This window comes from Mustela nigripes, chromosome 13, assembly GCF_022355385.1.
Source record: "Mustela nigripes isolate SB6536 chromosome 13, MUSNIG.SB6536, whole genome shotgun sequence".
Taxonomy (NCBI): domain Eukaryota; kingdom Metazoa; phylum Chordata; class Mammalia; order Carnivora; family Mustelidae; genus Mustela; species Mustela nigripes.
Window position 1 is genome coordinate 107,052,754 of NC_081569.1, and position 27,930 is coordinate 107,080,683.

Sequence of the window (27,930 nt, forward strand, 5' to 3'; positions counted from 1 at the left end):
TGTTCTAAGCAAAATTGATTTCTAATTTTGGATTCTTCTTGAGTTGGTAGCATGCTGTTTTAGTCATTGTAACTTAATGTTTTATCATGTAGAACAAGTCTTCTTTCCTTCAGTAGAATTTTTGGACAGTTTTTAAGTATTTATTTTTAATTATATGCCAAATTAACTTTTTTTTTTTTTTAAGATTTTATTTATTTATTTGACAGAGAGGTCACAAGTAGGGAGACAGACACAGAAAGGGGAAGCAGGCTCCCTGCTGAGCAGAGAGCCCTATGTGGGCCTCGATCCCAGGACCCTGAGATCATGACCTGAGCCAAAAGCAGAGGCTTAAACCACTGAGACACCCAGGTGCCCAATATGCCAAATTAACTTTTAAAAAATTGTCAAATTTAAAGACTTCCTTTGGGGATGTTTATTGGGATTTTGTTGACTTTAGAAAGAATTGACAGCTTAATAGTATTAAGTCTTTCTATTTAGGAAGTTCGTTTTTACATATCTTTTCATCTTCTTCAGTTGGGGTTTATAGTTTTCTTCATAGATGTCTTAAACTTCCTCTGATAAATTATCCCTAGTTTGGGTTTTGTAGCTTTATGAATGGGGTTATGTTTTTGTTATATATTCTAAATGGTTCTTTTGATATATTAAAGATCTGTTAACTTTTAATGATTTACCATTGTCCATCCTACTGAACTCTGTTTTTAGTAGATTGGGCTAACTTCTCCTGAGTTTTCTAGTCATGTATTAAACATCTCCAAATCATGGCATCATTGCCTCCTTCTCCCTCCACTCCATAGCTTTATCTTTTTTTTTTTTTTTAAAGATTTTATTTATTTATTTAAGAGAGAGACAGTGAGCGAGAACATGAGCGAGGAGAAAGTCAGAGGGAGAAGCAGACTCCCCATGGAGCTGGGAGCCTGATATGGGACTCGATCCTGGGACTCCAGGATCATGACCCGAGCCGAAGGCAGTTGTCCAACCAACTGAGCCACCCAGGTGCCCCCATAGCTTTATCTTTTATTTTCTTTTCATCTCTAACAGCTTTGGCAAGTACCTTCAGAATAATAGTAAGCAATTGATAATTGGTCTTATTTGTTTTTAACTCTTATGGGATTTTAAAAAATTTATTTACCATTTATTTTTTGACCTGTGAGCATAATGTTTTAGTCATGTTAAGGAGACAATCTTCTATTCTTTCCAAAAAGTTTTTTATTAGATTACAAGTTAAACTTTATCTAATGCCTTTTAAACATACATTGAAGTTATCATGTTTACTTTCTTTTACCTGTTAGTAGAATAAAACATAATAGGTTTTCTAATAATATACTAGTTGTTGTGCTCCTGGGAAGATTGCCCCTTGTGCAGAGTGGGTTTTTCTTTTAAGATAATGTTGAATAGTATCAGGTTACCTGGGCGGCTCAGTCGGGTAAGCATCTCACTGGATTTTGGCTTAGGTCCTGATCTCAGGGTTATGAGATTGAGCCCTGCATCTGGTTCCATTCTGGGTGTGGAGCCTGCTTAGGATTTTCTCTCCCTCTCATTCTGCCCCTCCCTGCCCCAGCTTTAAAAAAAAAAAAAAAAAGGTAATGCTGAGCAGTATAGAATTTCCTGGCTATCTGAGTGTCATTACTACTGAGAAAAATTCACATAAAATAAACTATTCAAAATGAAGACTAAATTTTGTTACTATTCAAAAGTGGGAGAAGGAGTTTGACAAAGCTAAAATTATGAAAAACTTTACTGAATGCATTTGATTTATCATAGGCACTAATTTTTAGAACACAGTAACTTTTCAGATAAAATTCTATGGCAGAATACTATACATTTTATTTTTTACTAATATAGTGCAGTTTTAAATAGGCTATATTTGGCAAGAGTTTGAGACTTCCTCAGTTTCTCAAGGGCCTCTCCCAGTATGTTACTATTCAAGTGATTCTCTTTTAAAATGACTATTATGTTGTTTTCTATATCAAACTTCTTCTGTTCACCTATGAACAGATCTAACTCTACCAGAGTCTTATCTACCATTGCCTTCAGGTTTGACTCTTGCCATTCACAAACATCACTTTCCATAGACTGCATGAAATTCTTCAACTTTTACAAGATTTTCAATTTTGCTTTGCAGTTAGTTTTTATTACGTATTAAGATGTTCCCCACCCATAACACCACATTCAAGAAGCCGAGAAGCCAATGTAGTGGGCAAGAGTAGACACTTATTAAGTGGGAAGGATTATTTGTGTTGGGGATGAACTGTAAAAGAACGGGAGAGCAAAGACCCCATTAATCAGAAAACCACTCATGTTTTCTAATATTGCTTTCCTATTCACTTTGTAAGTATACAAACTTCAATAAGGAAAATCCCTGCATCAGTATTCATGAGTGAGCTGGATATGGAAGCAGAGGGGTACTTGTCCTGAAGTCCATAATTAGAAGTTAGGTGGTCCAGAAATTTGATGAAAGAAAATATTTTCACTAAGCTGTAACACAGACGTAGCATTTTCTTCCATTGTTAACTAACCCACGGCAGTATTAGCAGTAATTATGTTTGTTGTCACCATAGAAATCCTGGGTGTTTTCATACTGTATTATAGATTTTGCAGATTTTTAAAAATTTTTTAATGGATATTTTAAAATGCAACTCCTACTTCACTACTATTAAATGTAACTGCTGCTAATCATGTCTTCAAAATTATTAGAGTGATCAGGTACAACACTAAGTAATTTCTTAAAAATAGATATGTATTTCTCACTTTAAATTTAATATTTTGATACTTGATTTCCTTTGTAATCATATATATATATACACACACACATACATATATACACACACACATATATATATAAGATTAAAAGATTTACTCTAAGAAGGGATCCATAAATTTCACTAGACTAAGGAGTCCATGACATGAAAAATGATCACAAACCTCTGGTTTCTTTTTTCTGATATATCTTTGGATAAATCTGTTGTGTCTTTTAGTCCTAGGATTGTATCGCATAGTTCCCTTTTAAAAAATGGGGCACTTTCTTTTCTCTTCTATTCTGCAGTAGGTTTAAACATTAATATCATCTTGTTTTTAGAGGCTAAAAATAATTCACCCATGAAACCATCTGGGCATGAATGATTTTTGAGGCAGTCCTAAGAAAATCTTACTAATTTATTTCTAACAATTGTCTCTTTGCTGTATGTAGCTCTTTAATTTTGGTCATTTGTGTTTTCATGGATATCTTCAATTTCTTCCAGGTTTTTAAAATTTCTTAGCAGATTAGTCTTGCATTATTTCTTAAATTTTCTTTGCATTGAAGTGATTAATTGCAAATCATTGTTGAAGGAGTAATCTTTATTGTATTAATCATAAGTCACTGTATACCTTGGGAAAGTTCTAGTGTAATTTATCTGCAAGACATAATTTGCTGTCTTCAGATAGTGCCCAGTTTTGATTCTTCAGACTAAGAGTCACGATTTTTAAAAATTGTGAATGTGGAAAAGGAACTTTGCATTATGTCCCGGTTAATTTCTACGCATTCCAGAGACGGTGTTTGGACTGATGCTTTTGGGCAGTGTGGTTACTGTGCTGCGGCCTTTCCCTCCTTCTGTTTGTGAGGGTGGAAGAACGAAAGGCAAATAATGAGAAATCTGCTTCACTTCTAGTAGTCCTAGCCAGCGTCCCACACTGTGGGACAGGAGCTAGAAAGCCAGACTGATGTCCCATAGTGGAACATTAGAACCCTGGAGGATCCATGGTCTGTGCTGGAGAGCCAGCTATGATCGGGCAGTGGGGATCTCAGAGTTCACTTAGGTCTAGCCCTTAGACACGAAGAGCCCTAAGGTCACTGGCAAGCATGGTGATGTTCTGGGGTGTTTTGCATCTGGAAGAAAGAAGAAACAATTTAGAGAGTATTTGAGCTGTTAGACTTTCTCTTACATTAGATACAGCTAGTTTCATTGCACGTTCTTTTTTCCTTTCTTTTGTTGTATAGCCACTCTGCAGAGAGACCGAATCTTCAAACATTTCACCAGGAAGCGCCAAAGGGCTATGCGAAGGCGAGTCCACCAGATCAATGGACACAAGTTCATGGCCACATACCTGAGACAGCCCACCTACTGCTCTCACTGCAGGGAGTTTATCTGGTAAGAGGTTCCGTGGCTTCTCTCTTCCTCCGAGCTTCTCTCTATGTTGTGTGTGGTTTCAGAAGGAAGTGTGATTCTCGAGAGTTGTTTCAGAATCTGATTTTTGCCTTTTATTCCAATATGTTGGCCCAGTAATTTGAATTCCCAGTGAAAAAAAATCTAAACATTTTATGGATCCAAGATTTAGATGCTATTTCTTTTTCCAGTTAATTGGGGAGAATGCTAATGAGTCATGAACTGGCTAAAGAGCATGAACTAGGAAGGCTAACCTGTCAATATATGGATAATCAATAAATTGGATAATCGGCCACTGAGTAAGAGAAATGACAACCATATTGCTTTAAAAAAGTAGGGCTCACATGGTAAGTCATAGAACTTAGTTGGTTGTAAGTAAAGTAAGCACACAGTAATCTTCAGCCTAATGGTATGTGGCCAAAGGTAATGACTTCCAGTGATTGCGTACTATAATCCTTGGCATTTAGGAACTGAGATAATTTACAGCCCAGAAATTCTAGGTGAATTGGGGCAATAGCTTCCTATATGCGTCACCGAAGCTGAAATTTCAGTGGCAAATCTATAATGTAAAATAAATTGAAGTTAATAGTTACCTTTGTTTAGAGCCAGCATTAAACACATGTGTTTGGAAAGAGAAGAAGGAAATGCCCCCTCGCCCACCTCCAAACATGTACACGTACATACCCATCTCTGTAGAAAAAAAAGACAGTTTAGTATCCATAGCATAAAGGGAAATCCTGGTTGTGTTGCAAACCGTAGTCATTTTGTTTAAGTCAGAAGCACTTGGCTCAGAGTAATTTTTTCAAGTACTGATCAGTGAGTTTGCATTTTTCTTTTTTGTTTTTGTGTGTGTATATGTTTGATTACTTTGGTTTAAAAGTGCCTGCTATCTTTTAGCAGTCAGGATCCAGGGTTAGTGTTTTTGGTGTTTTAAATTAAGAATAGAGCCTTGTCACAAGATGGGATCAGGAGGGAGACAAACCATAAGACACTCTTAATCACAAACAAACTGAGAGTTCCTGGGGGGCTAGCGTGGCTGGGTTAAGGACTTTGGGAAAGGTATGGCTATGGTGAGTGCTGTGAAATGTGTAAGCCTGATGATTCACAGATCTGCACGCCTGGGGCAAATAATACATTATATGTTAATAAAAATAATTAAAAAAAAAAGAATAGAGCCTTGTCTAAACCAAGGACCCACAACCGACTGTTGGTATGTTGCCAACAGATGTGTCATCACAACTGTAGTCTTCAGAAACAAGTTCCTGGTGCATTGTCTATTGAACAAAATGAAAAACTCTGGCATCTTTGAGCTCATTTTCCACTCCTGTGGTCTTCCGCACTGGCTAGTTAGTTGCTGTCCACCACTCTCCTCGTGGTTTTCCTGACCTGAAAGGTCTGCTAATCTTCATTTCATGTCAAGACTGTTCTGCTTCCCTCCTTTATGTGACCTGCCTGCCCCTGTGGGCATTTGTGGTGACAAACTGTGACCTCAGCTAACGTTCTCAATGGAAACTTGTTTGATAACCACTAAATTTTTTCCACCAAGGAAACATTAACTCCCTCTCAACCAGCCTTTGCTTGCATGTTCTCTCTCTCTCTCACATACAGAGTATTACTGTATGTGCTACATATATACGGTTAAGAGTATGGACTCTGACATTCAATCTCATTACCAACTAGCTGTGTAAACCTAAATAAATTATATAGTCCATCAGTGTCTCCTTATTTGTAAAATAAAGATAATTTTATTTTGCTTATCTCATAAACTTTTATGTAGGACATAAAGTTCTAGGCACTATTCTAAGCGTTTTACATTATCACCTCTCTCTACCTTCATGATGACCCTGTGAAGTAGGAGCTGCGGTCATTGTTGCCCTCTGGAGATGAAGAAACCATGGCTCGAGGGAATTAGCGATGTGCCCCCGTCATGGCCAGGCCATCTGGTTTCAGAGTCTGGGCTCTGAGCCTTCCCATGATGCGTGCTACCTCGCAGGACTTTTGTGAGGATTAAGTGAGATACTGCCCATCAGCGGGTTGGCTCAGTGCCTGGCACATCCTCCAGGTTTAATAAAATGTGGTCTGTGTTAAATGATAATGAGGGATGATATCATCATCGCCCAGAGAATATACTGGGGAGAGGCCAGCATGATAGTCGTGGGCCTGACGGGCATCCTGTGGCAGCATTTCTGTCCCCACCCCCGGACTCCAGAGGTTATGGGGGCACAGGGAAGAGGGAGGGTACCTCAGGCCAGGCAGCTGCGGTGGGCTCACCTGTTTACTTCACGGCCTGCCCATCTTTATGTCTATGCGAGTGAGAATGCCAGAGAAGGTGTTGGAGCTGAGCAGCCTTGCAGCTGATACTCAGTCACATGACCAGCTGAGGACCTGGGCTTTGCCACAGGGGGAGGTGGGCAGAATGAGGACCACCAACACCCACCTGTGTGCGTCACTAGAGGATTCGGATCATCACAGGACAACCTCTAGGTCTTGTGGTAACAAGGGCTCAGAAATCACCTCCTCTTTGCTGGTTCTCTGAAATTAGGTTTCTCAGGAAGGAGCAGAGGATGGCATACATTTGTTTTTCCTAAAGTACTATGATCATAGGGGCGTGGTTGCTGAAGTAGACTGATGATCGCTTTTCTCTATTGTCTTGAACAGGGGAGTATTTGGGAAACAAGGTTATCAATGTCAAGGTAAGAAAACGTTTCAAAAACTGTGTTTAATGTTGTTCCTATGTTAAAAACTGGTTATATTTAGAGGAGACAGGATACATTTCATTAATATTGTAATAGATTACTCTGCTGATCAGGGGACACTCCCAATGCAAGTATTTGGTTGTGTTTTAAATTTTGGCTACATTTTAGCACAGAGGGGACGTTTTTATTTCTAAAGCCGAGATACCTAATAATGTTGAATTGTTTAAAGTTTTGTCTCTGAGATGACGTGAGAATACTGAAAGGGAGTGCCATTTTGTGAGCAGTCCCCTTAAATCTTGAAGCTAAATTTTTGTCTTTTCCAACCCCGTTGTTGCTAGGGGTGAGCAATGACACAATGTTGTCTCTTAACCTGCTTAGAGAATGCAGGGAGGGCAGAGGAGGGTGAAGTCTTGCTCTCTAGGAAGAGCAACCAGTCTAGTTTTTATTAGAACAAAGAAAGGTAACAGGTAAGCTTAGGGGTAGCTTCTGGAGGGCCCGAAACCTGGCTGGGAAATCTGAACTCTACTTATTGGCAATGAGATGCCGTTGAAGGTTTAGATGGTGAGGCACGGGGACCAGAATTATACCATGAGAGGATTCCTATGGCGGTGGGTGTGGGCAGGAGGAAAGCCAGGGAAGATGAAGTAGGCTCAAGACTTGAGTGCAAATAGTTTGGGTGTGAGCAAAGGCATGAGTTAGGGGGACGGTAATGACCGCGGGAAGGATGGGTACGCTGGATGCCATTGGGTGGGCCTGACAGTAAATGGAGTCACCTTGACATGGTGTGGTCCTTGTTGACTCTACTAGAACTGGCAGATCGTGAGCTTCCGAGGAGTGTGTAATCATGCATTTCATTCCCTAGTGTGCACCTGTGTCGTCCATAAACGCTGCCACCATCTAATTGTTACAGCCTGCACTTGCCAGAACAATATGAACAAAATGGATTCAAAGGTAAGAAGATAGAACTTTGCTGACTAAGGGGCGGCACGAGCCCGCTCTCTCTCCTTGCTCCGTCCCCTTTCCGCTTCCCTTCTGCACTCCTTGAAGTGAATGGTGGCATCAGAATCGAATTTTCTCTCCTTTTTATATTATGCTTTTTTTTACTTCTGGGCTTGTGTAGCATGACCTGTCCGTGGGTGGATCCCATGAGTGATCAGCTGGTTACAAGCTTGCACAATTAGTGTTTCTGATTCGGAGAGGGGTTTAGAGGACTGAAAAGATTCCTGAGTTCGGCCTCAGACCACCGGGACTCGTATGCAAATCTAGCCTCCGCTAGCTAGCTTCTCTGTCAGCCTCAGTCTTAAGAATGGGATCCGTATGTCCTTCATGCGCTTTTTTGGTGAGGCTTCCACACGATAGAATAGATGTGACAAATGTTTGTTAACTGGAAATTGTGCTTCCTCGGTAAGGCGACTCTTCACCTCCTCCAGTGTCTTCCAAAATCTCCAGGAGGATGCACTTCCGTGTATAAATGCTTGAATCTCATTCTCGTCGCTCGCCTTGCATTCAGCTGGGGAGGGCACGTTCTAAACTGTGGAGACAGAAAGCAGCCGGAGCATTGTTGACAGGGAGCAGTGGGTTTACGGACGCGTTGGAATCTGACTTGGAGCTCAGGGATTGCTTACAGGACACCTACAGGGTTGCTAAAGGTCCCTTGGAGAGGTACGAGGCACAGCTTTGATGAGAAAGAGACCAGCCAAGTTCCAAGAGGAGTCCTAATTGCCCTACTCCTTGTCCCGTTGTCGTTTCAAATGGTGACGTAACTGTAGCGTATATGCCTTGTCTCATTATTTGCTGGAAAGAGTTTGTGAAATGCAAGCAGGACCCGTTGCCCTCAGATTGTAAAAGGCAATTGACAGGCCCAGCCGGGGAGGGCCAAGTAAGCTGCTAGGATGTCGCTTTGGGGCGAATTCCTTCTGTGGTTCCGTACTGGCTGGGTGCCGCTGCCTCCCCTAGGCCTCCACCCACCTCACTATCTGGGAAAGCCTGTGGTCACAGCGCGTGTAAGGTCAATAAGAGACTTGTTTGCTCCTGCAGTTAGAAGGGTTTAGAAACTAGACATGGGCACGAGGGAGTTGGCAGGGAGAGAAATCCAGCCTGAATACAAAAGGTGATTTAAAAAAAAAAAAAAAAAAAGGTTTTCCTTCCTCCTTATCTCCCCACATGGTGGACGATCTAACGCCCACCACTACGCCCGTTCTTTTGAATCTTGTTGATGAGAAAATGTGCTCGGCCCGGTGAGGAAAGCCAGGGCACAATGCAGTCATCTCCCCCAGCTCAGGTGTCATGGTAACACATTGCGTTTGGGGGGCTCCTGTTACGGTTTCTGTCAAAGAGGTGGGCACGGCCTCCTAGCTCTCGTCCCTCTGCTTCTTTTTTTGTAGATTGCTGAACAGAGGTTCGGAATCAACATCCCGCACAAGTTCAGCATCCACAACTACAAAGTGCCCACCTTCTGCGATCACTGCGGCTCGCTGCTCTGGGGGATCATGCGACAAGGACTGCAGTGTAAAAGTGAGATGTTGGGGTGCTGGGTGCCCGCTTCATGGGAACACCACGCCGCGAGCTCTCGGAATTCTGCCGGCCCGGCTTCTGAGCCGGCACCGATGGTTTTAGACGCTTCGTGAATTAGGTCTTCGTAGTTCTAGAATGATATGTTCCCCGTCAGCCATGTACGGGGAGTCACCTCTGGTCCAAAGATTTCCCAGCTGTAGCTCCAGTCAGTTGTTAAATTCAGTGTTCTGTCTAGCCGCTCTCAGCTGCTTCGTGCTGAGGGCCTGCTAGTTGCTGTGTATTGGCATGGGTATTTGAAAGAGGGAAAAACGGATCTTGGTCCAAAACGGAAGGTGGTAGAAGGTGAGGTGACCAAAATAGAGACTTCAGTTATGAGTGAGAACTGGCAGGAGAGTAGGTCTAGTGACCTCCCCAGAAAGGAGCAGAACTTGAGTCAAAGCCCAGTGAGAGCTGCCCTGGGTCTCCTCGAAGAGACTGATAGAGATCGGAGAGGTAGGTGGGGTGAAGGATGTTTCGGCTTGGGCCGCAGACTTGCACGCCACTAACTCTGCCCAGCGGAGCTTTGGTCTTCGCCAAGATTCTGAGAGCGAGGGGTGATTCCCGTCCTGCTAGGAGTTGGGGAGCTGCTGAGTCATTTTCTCTTGGGCGTTGCTGTAACAGTCCAGCCGTCATGGGGTGCAGCCCCCTGCAGGAATACAGGCGGATTTCGGCCTGAAGCTTTAGATAAATCCTCAGTCACTGGGGGAGGCCGAGTTGATGTCAGTGCAGCTGGACAGTGTCCGTCGGCTGTCTGCACTTACCGAGCCTGCTTCTGCCGACAGAAGGGCACTGGCCCCTTGCAAAAGCTTTTCATCTCTTGAGAACATCATTTCATAATTCATTTTTTTCCCTAGATACATGAAGTAATTCTTTTTCAACCCGACCAGCGACTAGCTCATGCATGGCTTTGGTTCAGGCCCTGACTGATCTTAAGCTGGATGGTCTCCTCTGGGCGTGGGTTTCATGGCAAAAGTCACTTCCTGCTCTTGTCTGGTCGTTGCCGACATGCAGAGCCATGCGTGGGGCTCCTCCACCTTGTTCTTGGGCCTCGTGGCCTGGGGGTGGGGGTGGGTGGGTAGCACACAGACAGTGAGCCATCTCCTGTACTCTTCTCTTTTACTGTCACTGGTACCTTAGAAAGGGCACCGCAGCCGCCTTCCTGAGAGCGGGGGATTTCCCGAGAAGAGCTACTGAGGCTTGAGCCTCAGGGGCTCTCCCTTGCAAGGGTCCCTTCCACAGCTCTCCACCGGACTGCATATTCTTTCTCTTAAAGAAGGCACCCTAAATCACATCTAGACCCCCCAAACCCGCATCCGGGCTTGCTTCCAGAGCTGGGTGGACACCCCAGTGTCAACAGGGAATTTGTTGCCTGCTCTTTCGCTTTTGCCTCCCATTCGCTGGGGCCATGTGAGGAAACTGCGTCCGAGCTTCCTGCTGATGAAACCTCAGATCCCTTCATCAGCCCACGTCTGTTTCCTATGCACCAGGAATGTACCTGTGCCTCTCTCCTTTTCCAACTGCTGTTTATTTTGACCTTTAAAAAAAACTCGCTTTGCTCCCCCATGAGATAGACCCACGGGCTGCAAGCCCTGAGAACCAGAGGCTCACAGGATGTTGTGCCCTGGGCCGCCAGGGCTCCCCGACCACAAGAGCACTCAGAAAGTGAGCTTCGCTTGGAGGCTTTTCTCTCAAAACACTATTCCCCTCCTGTTTGAACAGCCATCTCTGCGTGGTGTGGCATGGAGATTGCCACCTTTTATTGAGTGATCCAAGGAAAAGCATAAAGTCAGTTGGCACGATTCCTTGTTAGTTAATTGACTGAAATGTCACGGTGATGAATGTTTTTGATTTCTGTATTGAGTCTTGCTGTTAAATCGGCAAGGACTCTTACACAGGATCGAGGCAAATGTCAAAAAAGTGCATCGGAAGTGTGTTATCATCAGCATGCCAGGCTTGCTGCTGTTGCGTAAACCAGCAGGGGAGCAACGTCAGGGTTTGTTTTGAGCGCAAGTTCAGTTTAACGAGAGGATGGCATTGTTCTGCCTGGATCATTCCCCCGGCTTAATCTTTCGGGTTATTAAAGTTCTTTTTTGCAGCATATGTTGACTTGGCTCCTTGCTGAACCTGGATTCCCTTCTCTTTCCCGCCCCCCTCCAGTCTGTAAGATGAATGTCCACATCCGATGTCAGGCGAACGTGGCCCCGAACTGCGGGGTCAACGCGGTGGAGCTCGCCAAGACCCTGGCCGGGATGGGCCTCCAGCCCGGAAATATTTCTCCAACCTCGGTGAGACTTGGCTTTCTTCGATGTATTGTAATTTAGAAGTTGTTCAGATGTGGTGAGTCCGAATGAACGCATGCGGCATGATCCAAGTTCCTGATCTCAGCAAACACAATAAACAGATTTATTGTATTTTTAAAGAGCATTTTGTCCCACAAAAAAAGGTTCTTTATACAATGATGTGACAAGAAATCACAAGCATGCAGATATAGCAGGAAGTAGAAGGAGGATTTTTTTTTTTTTATTTTTTTTTTAATTAGCTTCCTGTCAGTGTGGTGTGGTGAAGCTCTGAGTCCAGGGCCTTGGGTTACCCTCTTTGCCGGGGCCCGGGCAGGAGAGTTGACCGGCAGCTACAGGCCTCAGCTTCCTTCTCTCCAAAGGGGTTGAGCTCGATCTCTGAGATTCTCCCCAGTTCTGGAGTCTCACCCGTTCTGCAGCTTTTGTTTGTGGATTGTGCATTTATCTCTCAAGTTCAGCAACAAACAGGAGTTCCTTCCTCTCGGCTCCAGGGAGTGGGTGGAGTTGTCCGTTGCTTTGGGCATGTTTGGTCTCACAGCCTCCCCGAGTGACCTCCACTCGCTGTTGACTCTTAGAGCTTCGACCACTTCCCAGGCCTGTGTCCTCTTGCTGCCTTCCTGGCTGAGGACTACAGAGTGCTGGGAAAGAGCCGTTTCCCCTGTGGTGGTGTGTGAATGCTGTAGCTTCATATTCGGTTTAGGAAAATTCTAGACTTCCCTGTTAAATATCTTTGAGTTCTTAGGAGGGGAAGCACAATCACTGTCAAGTTCTTGGTTATTCAGAAAATGTCTGTACTCACCACCCCATTTTCCTTATTACTGGTTGATTAGGGACTTGAACTGAAATTGTATTCCTTTATTTCAGGGAAGCATCAGCAAAATGTAATGTCTACACCACGGACAGACAGGCAGGTTGCCAACACCAGGAGGGGGATTTCTAATGTGTGGGATGGTTGTTCCCAAATGGCACAGAGTAAGGATTTCAGCCTGCACCAGTGCTCCTAAAATGTCATGGGAATAAGATAGGCCGTGTGGCACAAGTTGTAGAATGGGGAATGCCACTTGTCATTTGTCACTTGAACCAAGGATCCTTAATGTTATATTTAAAAGTGGAAAAGCCCAAATTACCTGTCATTGGACAGCACAACATGAGACAGAATTCTTAAGTCTATCCAAAGAGAAGAATGGGTTAAAAATTTTTTTTGAGAAATACTGGCTTAGAGTGTTCTAGCCCAAGCAGAGGAAGTATTTAAGTGGAGGAAGTGAGACTCAGGCTAGTAAAGTTTTTTTTATCTTTGAAATATTTATGATCGGAGATCTGGGGAGAGAAACTACTAAAACAATGGGATTTTTAAAGATGATCCATTTTATATCCGTAATCACGGTTTTATTGGGTTGAGTAAGTCAAAGCCTTATAGCTTCGAGCAATTGCACAGTTGTTGTTTGTTGAAAACTTTATTTAGAAGTTGTTCCAGATAAGCTGGGATTTCTCAGCCAACTAGGGCAAAGCGTTAGACTTTAGATTTGTTGTCTAGATCCAAAGACAAGGTAGCTTGTTTTGTATGTCCCAAGGTGGACCTCTGCAAGTCATCTTGCCTTAGGGAGCTCCCTCGCTGTGGCTGGACTTGGACCAGTGAGACGGGGTTATCCATGGGGGAGGCCACCTCTATTTCCGGTTCAGTCTGGTGGGACTGGAAGGAGCTCTGGTTGTGCTGATCATCAGCCTTTCCAGAGGGCCAGTTGACTGTGTATCAAGAGTCTTGAAGATTGACATTTTTGGTTCCAAAGATTGCATTTCCAGAAAGTTATTATAAGAAAACAGAAGATGCAATTTTATTATTTTTTTTTTGCTAATTTTATTATATTTTTAAAAATTAATCAAGTGTAGAGATAGTTACGTGTGTATGTGTAATTGCTTTTATTTTTTACTTTTGGGGGGGACTGATTAGAGGTCTTTTATTTCATCCTTCATACATTTGTTCACTATTCTAGTTTTTATATTAATTTTTATTTCTCTTATATAATTTTAAATACTGTGTAATGAACATTGCTTCATTCATTCACATCCTAGTATATAGATCCTTTGAGCAAACATGAAAACCGCTCTTTGAATGACATGGACACCAGGTGGCGCTCTTGAATGTGACCATCCTGGGGAAAACCACCAAGCCACTGGAGGGACCAGACTAAGGCGTTTGTTTTATACACTGCTGTCTGAGTTCAAACTGAAACTCTTGATGGCTCAGATATATTTTAAAACGATTCTTTCCCAAATACAGTAAGCACAGACCAGGAGCTGGAACTAAGGTAGTGTTGAATGGCAGAACTTGATCCCATGTCAAGCTGAATGGACATTTCCCCATCTGCTGTGTTGAGAGTTAAGGCAGCAGATAAGGTCTTCTCCACCCATAAATGCTTCGAGCCCATGCTGCGACCTCTGACTCCCTGTTTTCCTACTCTCCTTTGCAGAAGCTCGTTTCCAGGTCAACTCTAAGACGACAGGGCAGGGAAAACACCAAAGAAGGAAATGGAATCGGGGTTAATTCTTCCAGCCGACTTGGTATCGACAACTTTGAGTTCATCCGCGTGTTGGGGAAGGGGAGTTTCGGGAAGGTGAGTCTTGGCTTCTGAGACATCTGGGTTAACGTTAGCATGCTACACGTATGTTGTTTGAGTATGCGTGTACGTATTCGTGCTCAGACTTGCCAGCTGCTGGGCCCGTTCTGCCCCATGTGTTCCCACATCCTAAGGATCTCAGGACTTCTCACACCTGTGCTCCCTTTTCCTGCTTTGCCATAGGTGATGCTTGCAAGAATAAAAGAAACAGGAGACCTCTATGCCGTGAAGGTGCTGAAGAAGGATGTGATCTTGCAGGATGACGACGTGGAATGCACAATGACGGAAAAAAGGATCCTGTCCTTGGCTCGCAATCACCCCTTCCTCACACAGCTGTTCTGCTGCTTTCAAACCGCTGTAAGTAGGACTCACGTTCACCACCTCAGTAGCCTCCTTTCTTAAAGCGATGAGACAATAAGATGTTAAAGATTTCATAAAGAAGTGCATCAGACTTTTGAGGGATGAACTCTCATTGTAGGGCTGAATGGAGGTACCAGTAACTTCTGATGGCCCCTGGGAGAAAGTTGAAATCCATGAACTAACTGCTTACTGTCATGGTATCCTAGAGAAGGATCATCTTGAAGGTTGAAAAGGTCTTTGAACCCAAGTCTTGTGTAGCAGAGTGAAAGTTATGGAAAGCTAAGAAAAGAGTAAATGTCATGTGCTGCTTATCCTGGTGACATTGACCATGGCTCTACCCCTAAATGCTGAGCTAGTTATGACCTTGGCACAGAAGTTCAGATTAGGGTAGGTTCAGAGAGAGAAACTTAATTTGTCATGGCTCAACATATTGCCCCTTGCCTCCATCATGGACCTTTTGTTTGATTTCTGGGAACTGATCCTGGGATTCAAGTCTGTCTACTTGATCACGGTGCGCAATGAGGAATCCTTTGGCTACAGTTTACAGAATACCCCACTGAGTCCTTTATGTGATAAAAGGAAAGGTTGAGTTTAGCTCATTAGTACAACCCTTTTTCCTTGAAGTCTGGCAGTGACAATGTTAGGGTTAGGTTAGTAGTTTGGTGACATGGGGCATCTCTTCCCCATGGGGTCTCAAGTAATTTGCCACAGTCCTCAACATCACACCTTGTGTGATGGCATCCTAAGGAGGAAGCACAAGGACAGAAGCCCAGGGGCCTTGTGGGCCTCTCTCCTTTGATCAAAGAGAGAAGAAATCTTTCTAGACTTGAGTCACCCACTTACCCTGAGCTGCAAAGGATGTGGGAAGCGCAAGTATCCAGGCAAGATAAGTAGGTTTATCCTGACTGGCTCCCACCACCCTTGACTCATCTCCTGGGGCAGGGCATTCTGTTCTTTCTTTAGCATCGGGCTTAGAAGTTGGCTTCTGCCCTCAACAAAGAGGAAAGATGGCTCCCGAGAAGGTCCCCAGAGGTCTGCCGCAGATATTTCAGAACCTTCTTCCAGTCAAAAGGCATTTTGGGAAAGAGAACCTGGGACGCACTCCTTGTCTCTGCTACCGTCTGGGCCGTGGAAAGTGTGGTGGGGGCAGAATAGGGACATCCCTGCTGTACCAGGGATCCTCCAGGGCCTTTCTAGGGAAGGCGACAGCTGAGCTTGGACCAGAAGGGCAGATTAGAATGATGAGACAGAGAGAGTGGAGGTGAACACGCCGTCTAGGGAACGGTACCTGCACAGGTGTACTGGTTAGTGAGAGCGAGAGGTGTGAACACTGCTTAGCGCACTTCAAGTGTGGGGCCTTTGGCGGGAACATGGAGAGAACAGCTGGAGAGGTGACCTGGGCCCGGCTGGGAAGGGCCTCGTAAGCTCCGTTAAGGACCTTAGAGTTTAAACCTAAGAGCAAAAGGAAGAGATTTAAGCAGAAAAATGACATATCAGATTGTATTTTTTAACTATTAAAAAAGCTAACTTTCTTTTTAAAATGCAATTAAAGGGACACCTGGGTGGCTCAGTTGGTTGGACGACTGCCTTCGGCTCAGGTCATGATCCCGGAGTCCCGGGATCGAGTCCCGCATCGGTCTCCCAGCTCCACGGGGAGTCTGCTTCTCTCTCTGACCTTCTCCTCGCTCATGTTCTCTCTCACTGTCTCTCTCTCAAATAAATAAATAAAATCTTTAAAAAAAAATGCAATTAAAACTACAAATAGCAAAAAAAAAAAAAAAAAAAAAAAAAGAAAAGAAAAGAAAAAGCTAACTTTCTGCAGTGGGTAATAGGAGCACCCTCCAAATACCCATATCCTTTCTCTGAAAGAAACAATTTTTACTAATTGCCCGTGTTGCCTTTCAAAGAGCTTTTTGCACATGAAAGCATACACCCACAACACATATATGCATTTCTTTTTTTTTTTTTTAAATTTAAACACAAATGGTAGCATACTTTGTCTTTTAATGTAATATATCTTAGTCTTTTAATGTAACAATAGATCTTGGAGATTGTGTCATATTTGTACTTATCTAGCTGCCACATTTTTAAATTTTTAAATTTAAATGTTTAAATGTTTAAAAAGACCCTGACACAATTTATTTAACTTGTTTCCTATAGGTTGTACCTAGTCTTTCCTTCCAATCAATGTTGCATTGAGTCCCCTTGTATTTTTGTCTTTACATACTGTTCTATTATTTGTCCAAGACACAGAACTGGAAGTGGTATCACTTGGCCAGTGGTGGGTACATTGAAAATTGGGACTGAGTCCCATCAGCCTCCTTCCCCATAGCAGTGAAAGATGGCTCACCTTTTGTCACCTATATACCAGGCACTGTTCTAAGTGTCTGTGAGCATTGTCTCATTAAATCCTTTGAGTGGCCCTGTGAAGTAAGGTTAGCACCGCTCTCATTTTCTGGAAAAGGAGACTGTGGCGTAAAGATGTTTAACTTCTAAGAGACAGAGGTTTGGGCCCCAGGTGGTCTGCCTGCAAAGCCCAGACTCTTTTCTCCCAGCTGTGGGAGGCCTCTTGCCTCCACCATCCTATCCTGCGAGGCAATCTATTATGTTGATGACGGGGCAGTTTGAAACGGTTTCTTCAGCGTTCTCCTTGGCATTCCTCTGAGCGAGGCCGAGCGTTCACAGATATTTGAGCGTCACCTGTGTTCAACTCTGCGCTGTTAAGGACCACATATGGCCTGGAGAAGGGGTGGGCTGGGGAAGGCTGGGTGCTGGGAGAGGTGAGGGTGTACTGGAGGCACCCACTCCCGTGCCGTCTGAGCATATTAGAAGGAGCTGGGGCATCAGCCAACAGCTACACAGGTCCCAGCTGTGTACTGCTTCCTTCTTCCCCTGTACTCTGGACTCCAGGGAGCCATACCCTCCTCACCTCCTGGTCTGTGGTTCATTCCAAAGGCCCTGGAGCCCACAGAGCCGGCCCCTGCTGCCTTGTCTGATTCTGGGCTGCCCACCTCTGAGGTCCAGGGCTCCTCTGGAGCTTTCCTTGTGCTCCTCCTCCTACTTCCTAGAGAATCCTCGAAATTTGATTTCCTGTGCTCTGTGCTTTGCCTACAAAAAGCCCTTCCCTGTCTTCATCTCTCTCATATCCAGCTGTTACCTCAGAAGAGAATAGGGTGAGAGCTCAGGCTTGAAAACACTCTTGTCAGGAAGGATGGTACCATTCGTTGATTACCAGTTGTCTGCCGACATTTTCCAGCTTGAACCTCCAGCTCATACCATGAATCGGACGCGGTTACCCTCAAATCATCTGTCCAGGGTCTGAGCCAAAGAGTGGATAGTTTTCTATGACATTAAGTTAGGTGATTTTTACTGGCCTTTGAATCAGACAGTTGACAGGCCATTAGTGAATTTAGTCTGGTCGTGCAGTGGCTGTTGTTTCAAGATATCTAACAAATAAATAAGGAAGTGTCTCACGCAACTCCATATTGCGAAAGGAAATCCCGGTGCTTCCATGAAACAGACTGAGGTCTCAACACAGATTGTGTTATGGCAGAGTAGAACAAGAATAAACCTGGAACAGATTGAGAGCCCAATGAAAATTGCATAAACAGTGCAGAATTTTCTAGAAAAGTGTAAATTATACAATATAACAAATTATTGGTGGCCCACGGAATTTCCTCAGTGTTCAGCGGGCCTTAAGCACTGGTGGGGTTTTTTCCCTAGCGGTAGTTTCATGTGTGACCACAAGGTGGCGGTCGTTACTGCAAGGTGATTTTATTTCTCCACCAGCGCTAGGAACTGACGTTGGGAGTTACAGCTTCTGTTTTGCAGTAGATGTCTCCAAAGCAAAGGGTGAAAAGAATTTCACCCTGTCTTTAGTCTAGATGATAAAGTAGAGGGGAACCAACCTAAAGAATCAAGTGACTTTTTCTCGTGCTGAGCTAGAGAGACACAATTTTCATTTTGCTATAGTTCATAACTTCTCTCCCCCTTGCAAGGTATCAGGCTCCATAATATACAGGCATTCATTTGCTGTGCATCTGTCCATCTGTCAGAAATCCCCAGGGACTATCCCCATTTGCTGTTGCAAAGCTAACTAGACGGAACAGAAAATGCCAACTACTGCAAGGAAGCCCAGGCAGATCCATTACTTTATAACCACTCAGTTTGGCAGGCTGTGGCCTCTAAAATGAGACGCTAATCCGTGAGTTATGCTGAACTGTTAAGCTCAGCATTTAGAAGCCAGTGGAGGTGAGGTATTAGGGTCACACCCAGCTATCTGCAAAGTATCATCTCATTATAAAAACCCTTGGAGAACTGTTATTCCTCTAACGTCCTGCTCCTGGAATGAGTGTCTCTGGGGCCCAGAGACCGGGAATGGGTAACTTGCAGAGGGTCACTTGGACTGTGAGTAGGGGGGACAAGGTTCATCTCCAGGGCAGGCTGACCCTGGAGCCGGCTCTGTGCCCTGACCCATCAGTGCACATTGTTCCTAATTCGTCCTCTGCGTCAGCACCTCCTCTCTGCCGCGGCTCCCCTCCACCCTGCTGCTGTGGAAGCAGCACTGCCCTTGGGTATGGAAGACCCGAGTTCTTCCAGCTTTATTTTCCTTGGAGTAGCCCAAGCCTACCTTAAAATTCTTTTGAGCTTTAAAGTTCTCAGAGTTTAAATGAAAACAGGATCGTAGTGAGGACCAAAGAAGAGAATGCAGAAATGCTCTGTACACGGGCAGCACTATTCAGAAGTAAGACTCACTGCTGTGATGACTGCCTCCTTCTTTACACCAAAGAAAAACGTCCTGGGGCTTCCCAGGGCCAGCACAAACCCCATACGGGGGGGTATAGTAAATATCCCCAAAGTTGAAATCTTAGAGGCATTCCTGTGCTTGGCAAAAACAAAAAAATAAATTTCAAATTAGTACATAATTTATCAAGCTTGCTTCTTAGGATTATGAGCTCATAAATTACTGCCTCCAATTCTTTCATGATAGTGCATGTTACTTGCAAATATGTAATTAAATTACCATCCTCATACATTTGTGATAGCATTATAAATCTTTACAGTTTGTGAATAGTTGGATAATCTGGATCAAGACATAAAAATGTTCATACTCTGAGATCTGTTGATTTTATTTCTGAAACTAGCCAAAAGAATAAAATGTTACATGTTATATGTATATGTATGTATATACATAAAGATGTTTAATTTTCCGTGCACTGTTTATAATGGGAAAATGTTGAGAACAACTTCAGCAGTAGGAACTGACTTAAATAATATATTATTGGGTGGAGATTTTCAGCCAGTAAAGCAATAATGAATGCTACATGGTGAAATGATCCGGTGTTGGACAGTGTCATAAGCAACCAACATGTATTATCTGGTTCCACTTCTTACAACAGCCCTATAGGACAGGTGCAATTATGATCTTCATTTTGCCAATGATAAAGTACAGAGGAGTTAAGTCACTTGCTTAAAATCTGATACAGTAAATGGTGGAACCAGGAAGTTAGAGCCCAGGAAACAAGACAGAATTATGAGGGTTAGTGGCATGTGTCCTTGTCAGGTTCTGTCCAAGATGGTGCACTGGCAAACCTAGCTCCTCCAAGAAAAGCCTGGAAGGAAATTATGCCAACTAAACCGCCAGGGATGACTCAAAGGCAGTGACACGAAGGATGTTTTCTCTTTGTTCTATTTGCTGATTTTGGTCTTGAGACTCTATTTCTTTACCAGAGGGGGTGGGGAGGAGTGAGGCATTGCTAAGCCAGGGTGGAGGAAGGGAGGTCCCTGCTCGGGTGCAGGCCTAGTGAACCCTGCCTTCCCCGCTCTTCTAGGTGAAAGCACTTCACAGCCTTTTCATCTTCATCAGTGACTCGGGAGTCAGCCTCTGAGCCTGCTGGCATTTGCAGCCTGGAATCTGGGCCTCCCTCATCCCCACCCCCAGCTCCCAGCTCCCAGCCCCCCGGGGGCTGTCCACTGGCTCTCCTCCTGGAGCCTCAGCTGAGTTTTGGAGGGACGGAAGAACAAAGACGGGGCAGTAGCAGGAGGGGGAGTGGCAAAGTAAATACTGGTCAGATGCCTCCGTCTTTGTTCAGAGACCCAGTTTATTGAAGCAAAAATTTCCATTTTAAGACACTCCGTGCCTGGTGCCCAAGGGCTGCCTGTCATCTGCAGGACCCAGGCCCAGGTCAGAGAGACAAGCTGTGCAGAGCCTCCCTTGTTGGGAATGCTCCCTCGGGGTTGTATTTGAAATCTCCTGCATTCAGGTGGACCACAAACACACACTCCCTTCCTTAACAGGGACAGAAGCCCAGTGCTCTATCCTCTACCTGTCCGGCTTTCCTCAGGATGTCTGTGTGGCTGCTGGGGGTGGTCACTGTCCTCAGAGCATCAGCCTACAAGGCTTGTCCACAAAGCAGTACACCCCGAGTTCTGGCAGGGACACAGCCTTCCAGAGGAAGCCACTCCTCCAATGTTGGTCAACAAAGCAGAAGACCTACTTCCCAGGGTGAAGGTGTCCAGTAATCTGCGTGCTAAATGCCGTCCACTTACACGACCGCTACACGGCGATTTCAGTATATTGAAGTCGTACAGTATGTGCTGGAAATCACCTGGCAACGTGAGAATGTGGGGATATTACTCTCTCCGTGTTTCCTCCTTTGTTGTTAAAGGAAATATTTGCAAAGGAGTGTGTTGTGTGCGCGCCTGCGAGTGTGTCTGAGACAGACAGATGAGATAGCGAGTCCTGTGGCTCTGGAATGAATCTTTCAGAATTTTATCAGGCAGGCGACTCCACTGCCGCCTCCAGTGTCAGAACTCTGAGTTCTACTTCTGGCTTAATTCATAGCCCCCTTGCATTTGATTTTTTTTTTTTTTTTTAACCCATATAAGCTTCTCTGCCTGAATCTTTGTTTTTCTCTCACAGCGCTAGGGGTTCAGAGAGTGACCCTGCAGTTAGCTTCACACAGGTGGTGGGTAGCCTCCCCCGCTGCCCTCTAGCCCCCTGCTGCCCGCTAGTCCCCCAGCCCCCTGCCAGCCTTGCATAGCTCCCCGCAGCCCTGTGCCCCCAGCCCCCTGCAGTGCCCTGCAATCTCCAGCCCTCTGCAGCCCTGCACAGCTCCCCCATAGCCCTGTGCAACCCCTCCACAGCCCCCCGCCAGCCCTGCCTAGCCCTGACCTGTTCCATGTCCCTCCAGCTCTCTTTCCCTTTCCTGAGTGTTGAGTGGGTACTTGGCCGCGGTCGCCAGCCTGTTTGTCTACCGAGCTGCTGCCAGAGACCAGCTTAGAGGATGAGAAGGCACACTGGGCCCTGGAGGGGCGTGACCCGCGGTGCTCTGAGTTACCGTGACATTCCTGACTAGGGGAGAGACCCCGTGATGGTGGTTAAGTGAGGAGAGGGCAAAGTGTATCCAAAAAAGCTAGAAAGGACAAGGGTCTGAAGAGGCTCTGTTCTTGCCTTTGGAAGCTGGTAGATTCTTAGAGCCTGAGGGGTATCTGCTTGGAAGAAGCGATGGGTGAAGAGGAACGGCACCCACTCTTCGTTGAGCCCTTAGTATGTGTTGTAGGTGCTTCTCCGCGTTACCGGTGCCTATGCAGCTGTGCATGCTGGCATTTCGGGAACATCTGTGCAATGACCAATCAGGGTGGTACAGAATACTGTTGTCTTCATTTAGAGATCTGGACACTGAGAGGTCACGAGAGGTTAGATATCTTGTCCCAGATCACACAGCAAGCAAGAGTCAGACCACGGATTCTTAAGCAGGTCATCAGCTTCATAATCTTTGCCATTACTAAAATACCTCCTGTAGAAATGTCTTCTCCCTGAACATGTGCGGAGAGTAGTGTCATTAAGCAGGAATAAAGGCGGCTTTTCACCATGTCCAGTTTTGCAGCCTTTTGTGAAACACCTAAGGATATTTCCCTCTTACTGTTTAGAACTAGGTTTCCTCCTTTCCCTGAGCGATGCCTGCCACAAATACTATTCGGTCTGCTTATGGGTCGTTGGTTATGGTTTGCCTTTGGCTCAGATCGAAATAGAAAATGAGCCAGAACTTGGTGTTTCCCATTTGGGCATGTTCCCAACTTATTAGCAGTGTTCCGTCTGGGGACAGAATGCACACAGACCATCTCCAGGCTCTGGATTTCCAGGGGAGGAGAGCAGTCATGGGGGACCTTTGCTTCTGTCCCCTTGGGACACAGAACTTTCTGTGGCTACCCAGGGCCACATAAATGAACAGGAATAGGAGAAGGCAGAGTTCGTGCTGTCCGTTTGGCTTTCCCTGTTTGGGCAGGATGGCCTGGAGGTGTGGTGTGACTGAGGGGTTTGAAAGAGTTACCATGCTTTTCAATTTGGGCTTGTTCAGTTGTCAGTGGCCTTGTCACTGGCCATTGTCCACATTGATGATCTGGGGATCGTGGAGACCTGCCGCCGCCGTGTTTGGTAAGGTGGTGCCTGGATCGTGTGTCATTTCTCTGGATGTATCCAAGACTTGCCCCAGTCAGAACTGGCCCAGTGCTTCCCGAGGACTGTCGAAGCTTTGTGGTGGTAAGTGCTTTTTTCCGGTTTTCCCTGACTGACGAGACCGGGAGCCTGCCCGACTATATGACACCTCGGCCTCAACAGGGCCCTGTGTGGAGCACGAGGCTTGCAGGGCTGGAGTTGGCTCCAGGGAGGAGAAGGCGACAGGCCTTTCACCAAATAGTTCAGTGAACAGTCTGTCCGTTCACGATCGCTCTGAGTGCTAGCAAGAGAAGCAGGCCCTTTAATCCTGTCTGGCTGGGAAGAGAGGATTAACACACATGGAATAGAGTGTGTGGAGTCAACACCATCATTAGACTACAGAAGGAAAGGCAGTTGAAAATGGGCACTGAGCTCAGGGGGAAATCTGACCTGTGTGCCAGTCTCTCCTCACGCACATAACCAGAATGCCTGCAAGGCTAACCAGCCAGCATCTGAGCTTTAACCAACACCATGCGGCAGCCCGCAGGTGTTTCCCTGGGCAGGTGGGTTGCCTCCTGCCAGGACTGACAGGGACATTCAGGGCCTCCAGCTACACCTGTAGTGAGTGGCTGGAGGGGGTTCACCCCACCCTGAGGACAGAATTGTGCAGTGTTAAAACCTGACTGTTCTGGGTGGGAACCACAGATGGTAATATATTCTAGGTTTGAAACCCTTGTGTGCGCTGTCAGTACTTCCTTGGTGAGAGCCCAGCTGTGGCCATCTTTTCTCAGCCCAGGAACTATGTCCCCAGGGCCTCTTGCGACCCATCAACCTTACCTGTCGGTGTGATCTCAGTCCACCTGGCCATCTATGGAGTTGCCACTGGCAGGCGAGGTAAGGTGGTATTTATTCATTTAGCACATGGCACCAAGTGCTTTCTAGGTTTGAGGCTCTTCTAGAAGCCCCAGGGGGAGCAACAGGGAACCAGACCGGACAGAGACACCCTTGTGGAGCTGCTGTTCTCCCATAGAGTCTGTGGGCCTGAACCAGCCCTGTACAAGGCTCCATCAGCTGGCATCTCCCCTTGGTGGGTTGGTTCCAGACAGTTCTGGGATTTGCATGGGATGGCTCAGAGTAGCCACGTGCTTTGAAGAGAGTCTAGGAGCCTTGTCTGTTGTGAGTCTAGCTGGCCTGCCACTCACTTCATTAGTCTCAGGCATACGACAGAGGGATTCAGCAAGTCCATATAGTACGCTCTGCCCACTGCAAAGGTAGGGGCCGCATGTGTGACGCAGCAGGATTACAGGAGAGGAAGTGTGGGGAGTGGAGACACAAAGGTGGGAACGAAAATCGGCACAGCCACCGTGGAAAACAGTATGGAAGATTCCCAAAACATTCCAAGCAAAAATCCCGTGTGATCCACCAGGTGCACTGTTGGGCATTTACCCAAAGAAATGAAAACACAGATTCAGAAAAATACCCAAGCCCCCATGTTGATTACAGCATGACTTACGACAGCCCAATCGATAGATCTCATTCCAGGCTCTTGTCTGGAAGCTACATTTGCATTTGAAGCACACTCCTGTTTTTACATGGGCATCCTGAATTGAGGACCTGGTGACCTGGTGATGATGAGGGGTGTCAGCACTGCCGCTGGTTGGCCTTGGGTCCTGTGCTCTCACAGGCTTGGGGGCCCAAGGATGGAGGCACCCTGGTGGGGGGGGCACCACCCAGCCTGCTTCCTTGCTCTCCACTGCCATGGTCCTATCATTCTCATCCCTCTGAGGGGGAAGAGGGACTGGACTGGGACTCGAGGAGGGACTGGTCTCTTCACAGATAGTCTCAGTGTGAGGCTGCTGAGACACCAGCTCCCCCACTTAACCCCGTGCCATCAAGACTGACTCTGCTCTGGGGCAGGGTTCCTCCTCCTGCCTTTTGCTGTCAGCTGATACCTTGGCCGGGTCTCACCAGCAGACCCTCCCCTCCCTGCTGGAGGGCTTTGGCATGCCCTTGTCTTCCCTTTGGGCCACCCAGGGAGTTCCTGTTTCCTTTCTGTGCGAGGCATCCAGCTTGTACTTCATTTGTGCCGTGAAAGAGCCTGCTCTGTCTCCAGCTCACTCCTGCCCACGCCTTTAGGATGGCCGGTAATGATTTATTGCTTAGCTGTTATGAAGGGAGCCTTGGAACTTTTCCCGGAATCTCTTAATTCCACTCTCATGGTGTATGAGATTTTAAACCTTAAAGTGATGTAATATATAATTCCCAACCAAAACAAAGGAGGAAAGTCGTTCCGGCAAAATTCCTCCCCTCTTCCAGATAAGTATTGTTCCCTTCCTGGGCCATGGACTATGGGAACCTCCCTCATCTGCTTCCTTATGCTTTCTGTCACCTCACTCTCCGGGAACCCCGAACTGTGATCAGCTTGTGAGGTGGGGACTGGCCCGTGTCCACAGCAAGCCCAGACCGTCTAAATCAGGGTCTGTCGACCAGTGAGTGGGTGAAAAGCAGATCATGGTATGTTAGATATAACCAGCAAGGTCAGGGCAGATTGGACAGCGTTGACCTAGAGATGAGTCAAAGTTTCTCTTCTGGAAGCCTGTGGAGCTCAGGGACTGCTCCTTAACCCGATCTGTCTCTTTGTACTTGGGCTTCAGAACAGATCTGAAAGCAGAAGTTCCTTCCACCTGTTTCAGAACTTTATCCCCACTACTTTGGTTTTTAACAACAGGTCAGATAGTTTGAACAAGAGAATGCCTGGTGAATTTTCAACCTCTCCAGTAAAAAAAAAAGAGTCACTTATTTGCATCATGCAATATCATATACCCACTCTTACCACTTGGGGCAGGATAATCCTTTTTAAGTGGGGCAGGGGGGCTGTTCTATGCACTGTCAGCTCAGGGGCACCCCTGGCCTCCACACACGGCCTGTGGGGTAGCGCCTCTTTCCTCATAACAACCAGAAATGTCTCCAGACATTATCAAATGTCCCCCAGGCAGAGGAGGATCTGTTTGGTTGAAAACCACTGTGTGGTATGAATGGCAGGTGGTCTGTCCTAGATCTAAGATGTTAAGTGGACTAGACGATCACTTGACTTTTTACAGGTGGCCAAAGCCAAGTGTGTCCAGTCTTGCTTAGAAAATTATAAGCATTACTCTGTGTGTGTGTGTGTGTGTGTGTGTGTGTGTGTGTGTGTGTATAAAGATGTATATGAGTTTGTAGACCAGCAAACTTCCTGTTCGGGAGCTTGTACCTGTTCTCAGTGGCTGCCTGGGTGACATTGCTCAGGGTTGGCCCCAGGCTGGGAGGAGGCCAGGGAAGCACAGGGCGTCTGTTGGGCGTGAGCCAGGGCTGGCACTGTGCCAGCAGCTCTGAACAGCAAATCCTCCTGAGATAAGACAGAGGTATCAGAGCCTGGGGGGCTGGGGAGCCAAAGATAAGCTCAGCTTGCCTGTGTCTATAAGGGGTCATGTTTAAGAGCCTGGGATTGAAAGAGCGCAGCTTCTCTTGTTTCCACATTCAATGACTGTGCCTCTGTTCTGCCATCAAGGTGTGGAATCAGTCACTTTTTATGAAAATCGCCTCCACCCAGAACCGAGAGGGGTGCCAGCCTCTCTGTGAGTCAGATTCCCATCCCCTGTGTGATGCACATGACTGGATTCTACAAACAGAGATAATCAAAACTGTAAGAAACATTTCTCAACCAGCCTAGAAAAATGTGCTGGTAGCAATACAAGTGTGCTTTGGGGGAAGCACACTTGCCGTTCTCTTTAGTTTGTTTTCCATACATGGGTACGCTATTTCCACTTAAAGTCACAAGAGACCTTAGGTGCTGTCATCTGGGCTGAGTACTCTCTAAATATGGCAGGTAGACCCCGGCCACTAGACACATTGGCTGTTCCTCTGTCGAATGCTAAAATTAAATCTAGCGTGCATGTTTCATTCAGTTCAATAAAAGCTTCCTTAACACACACCTTGTTCCGGGGACCTAAGACCCATGGAAAAACAAAGTGTGGACCTACCCTCTGGTTGCTTGCAATCAGGGATCATCTTCAATACACATACCATACCCATAACCACGTGATAGACGAAGCTCATCTGTTGGCCCTTGCAGAGGCTGAAAGGGCTCTGAGACAGGAGGGGCTGTCTGAGCTGTGTTTGGAGGAGGAGTATGAGCTCTACTCTCCTGGGGGCGGGGGCGGCAAGAGGAGGAAAGGCAATGGGCCTCCCAGACAGAGGTACGAGCAGTGCAAAGGCACAGAGGCTTAGAATGTGTGACGCAGCAGGATTACAGGAGAGGAAGTGTGGGGAGTGGAGACACAAAGTCCTAATGGGTCGGACATCCTTTGCTTCGGAGCTTAGCCTCAGTCATGGAGGTGAAGGCAGCTGGCGAGGGTTTTAAGCCAGAGAGCAAATAAGCTGTACATTTTAGGAGGCGCTCTCTGGTGGCCATCACAGAAGGAGGAAAGCAGGGGATCACCAACCTGGTTGGGACTTTGAAACTCTGGCCTGTCAGACATGCCTGCTCGGAGGCAGTGGTCACGGGAGTGCAGTCAAGGAAACACTAAGGAGGGGGAATGCATTAAGACTCGTTAGGGTAGGAGAGTGGTAGGAAGGGACCCTGGGGGAACCGAAGATGATGAATTCACTTAGCAGGAAACCCGGTGGGAAGATGTTTGTTGCTCATAATCATGGTTCAGACGGGAGATTGGATTTTGTGTCCTCTGGGTATAGTTGAAAGTGTAATTTAAAATATTTCATTAGGTGTTCGTAGATGGAGAGGAGAGGACAGCTGAGAAAGGAAATCTAGTGGGAAAAGAAGACAAAAAGTCA

General features: G+C 45.9%; 1 protein-coding gene across 1 annotated transcript in view; it reads left to right on the forward strand.

The window, feature by feature from the left end:
• PRKCH (protein kinase C eta) overlaps positions 1–27,930 on the forward strand; it is a 224,408-nt gene that overhangs the window by 115,349 nt on the left and 81,129 nt on the right. The window contains exons 3-9 of the mRNA XM_059373336.1: positions 3,977–4,127; positions 6,801–6,835; positions 7,701–7,789; positions 9,223–9,352; positions 11,549–11,676; positions 14,157–14,300; positions 14,487–14,660. Coding sequence (XP_059229319.1) covers positions 3,977–4,127; positions 6,801–6,835; positions 7,701–7,789; positions 9,223–9,352; positions 11,549–11,676; positions 14,157–14,300; positions 14,487–14,660 — 851 coding nt within the window. The remainder of the gene's footprint in view (positions 1–3,976; positions 4,128–6,800; positions 6,836–7,700; positions 7,790–9,222; positions 9,353–11,548; positions 11,677–14,156; positions 14,301–14,486; positions 14,661–27,930) is intronic.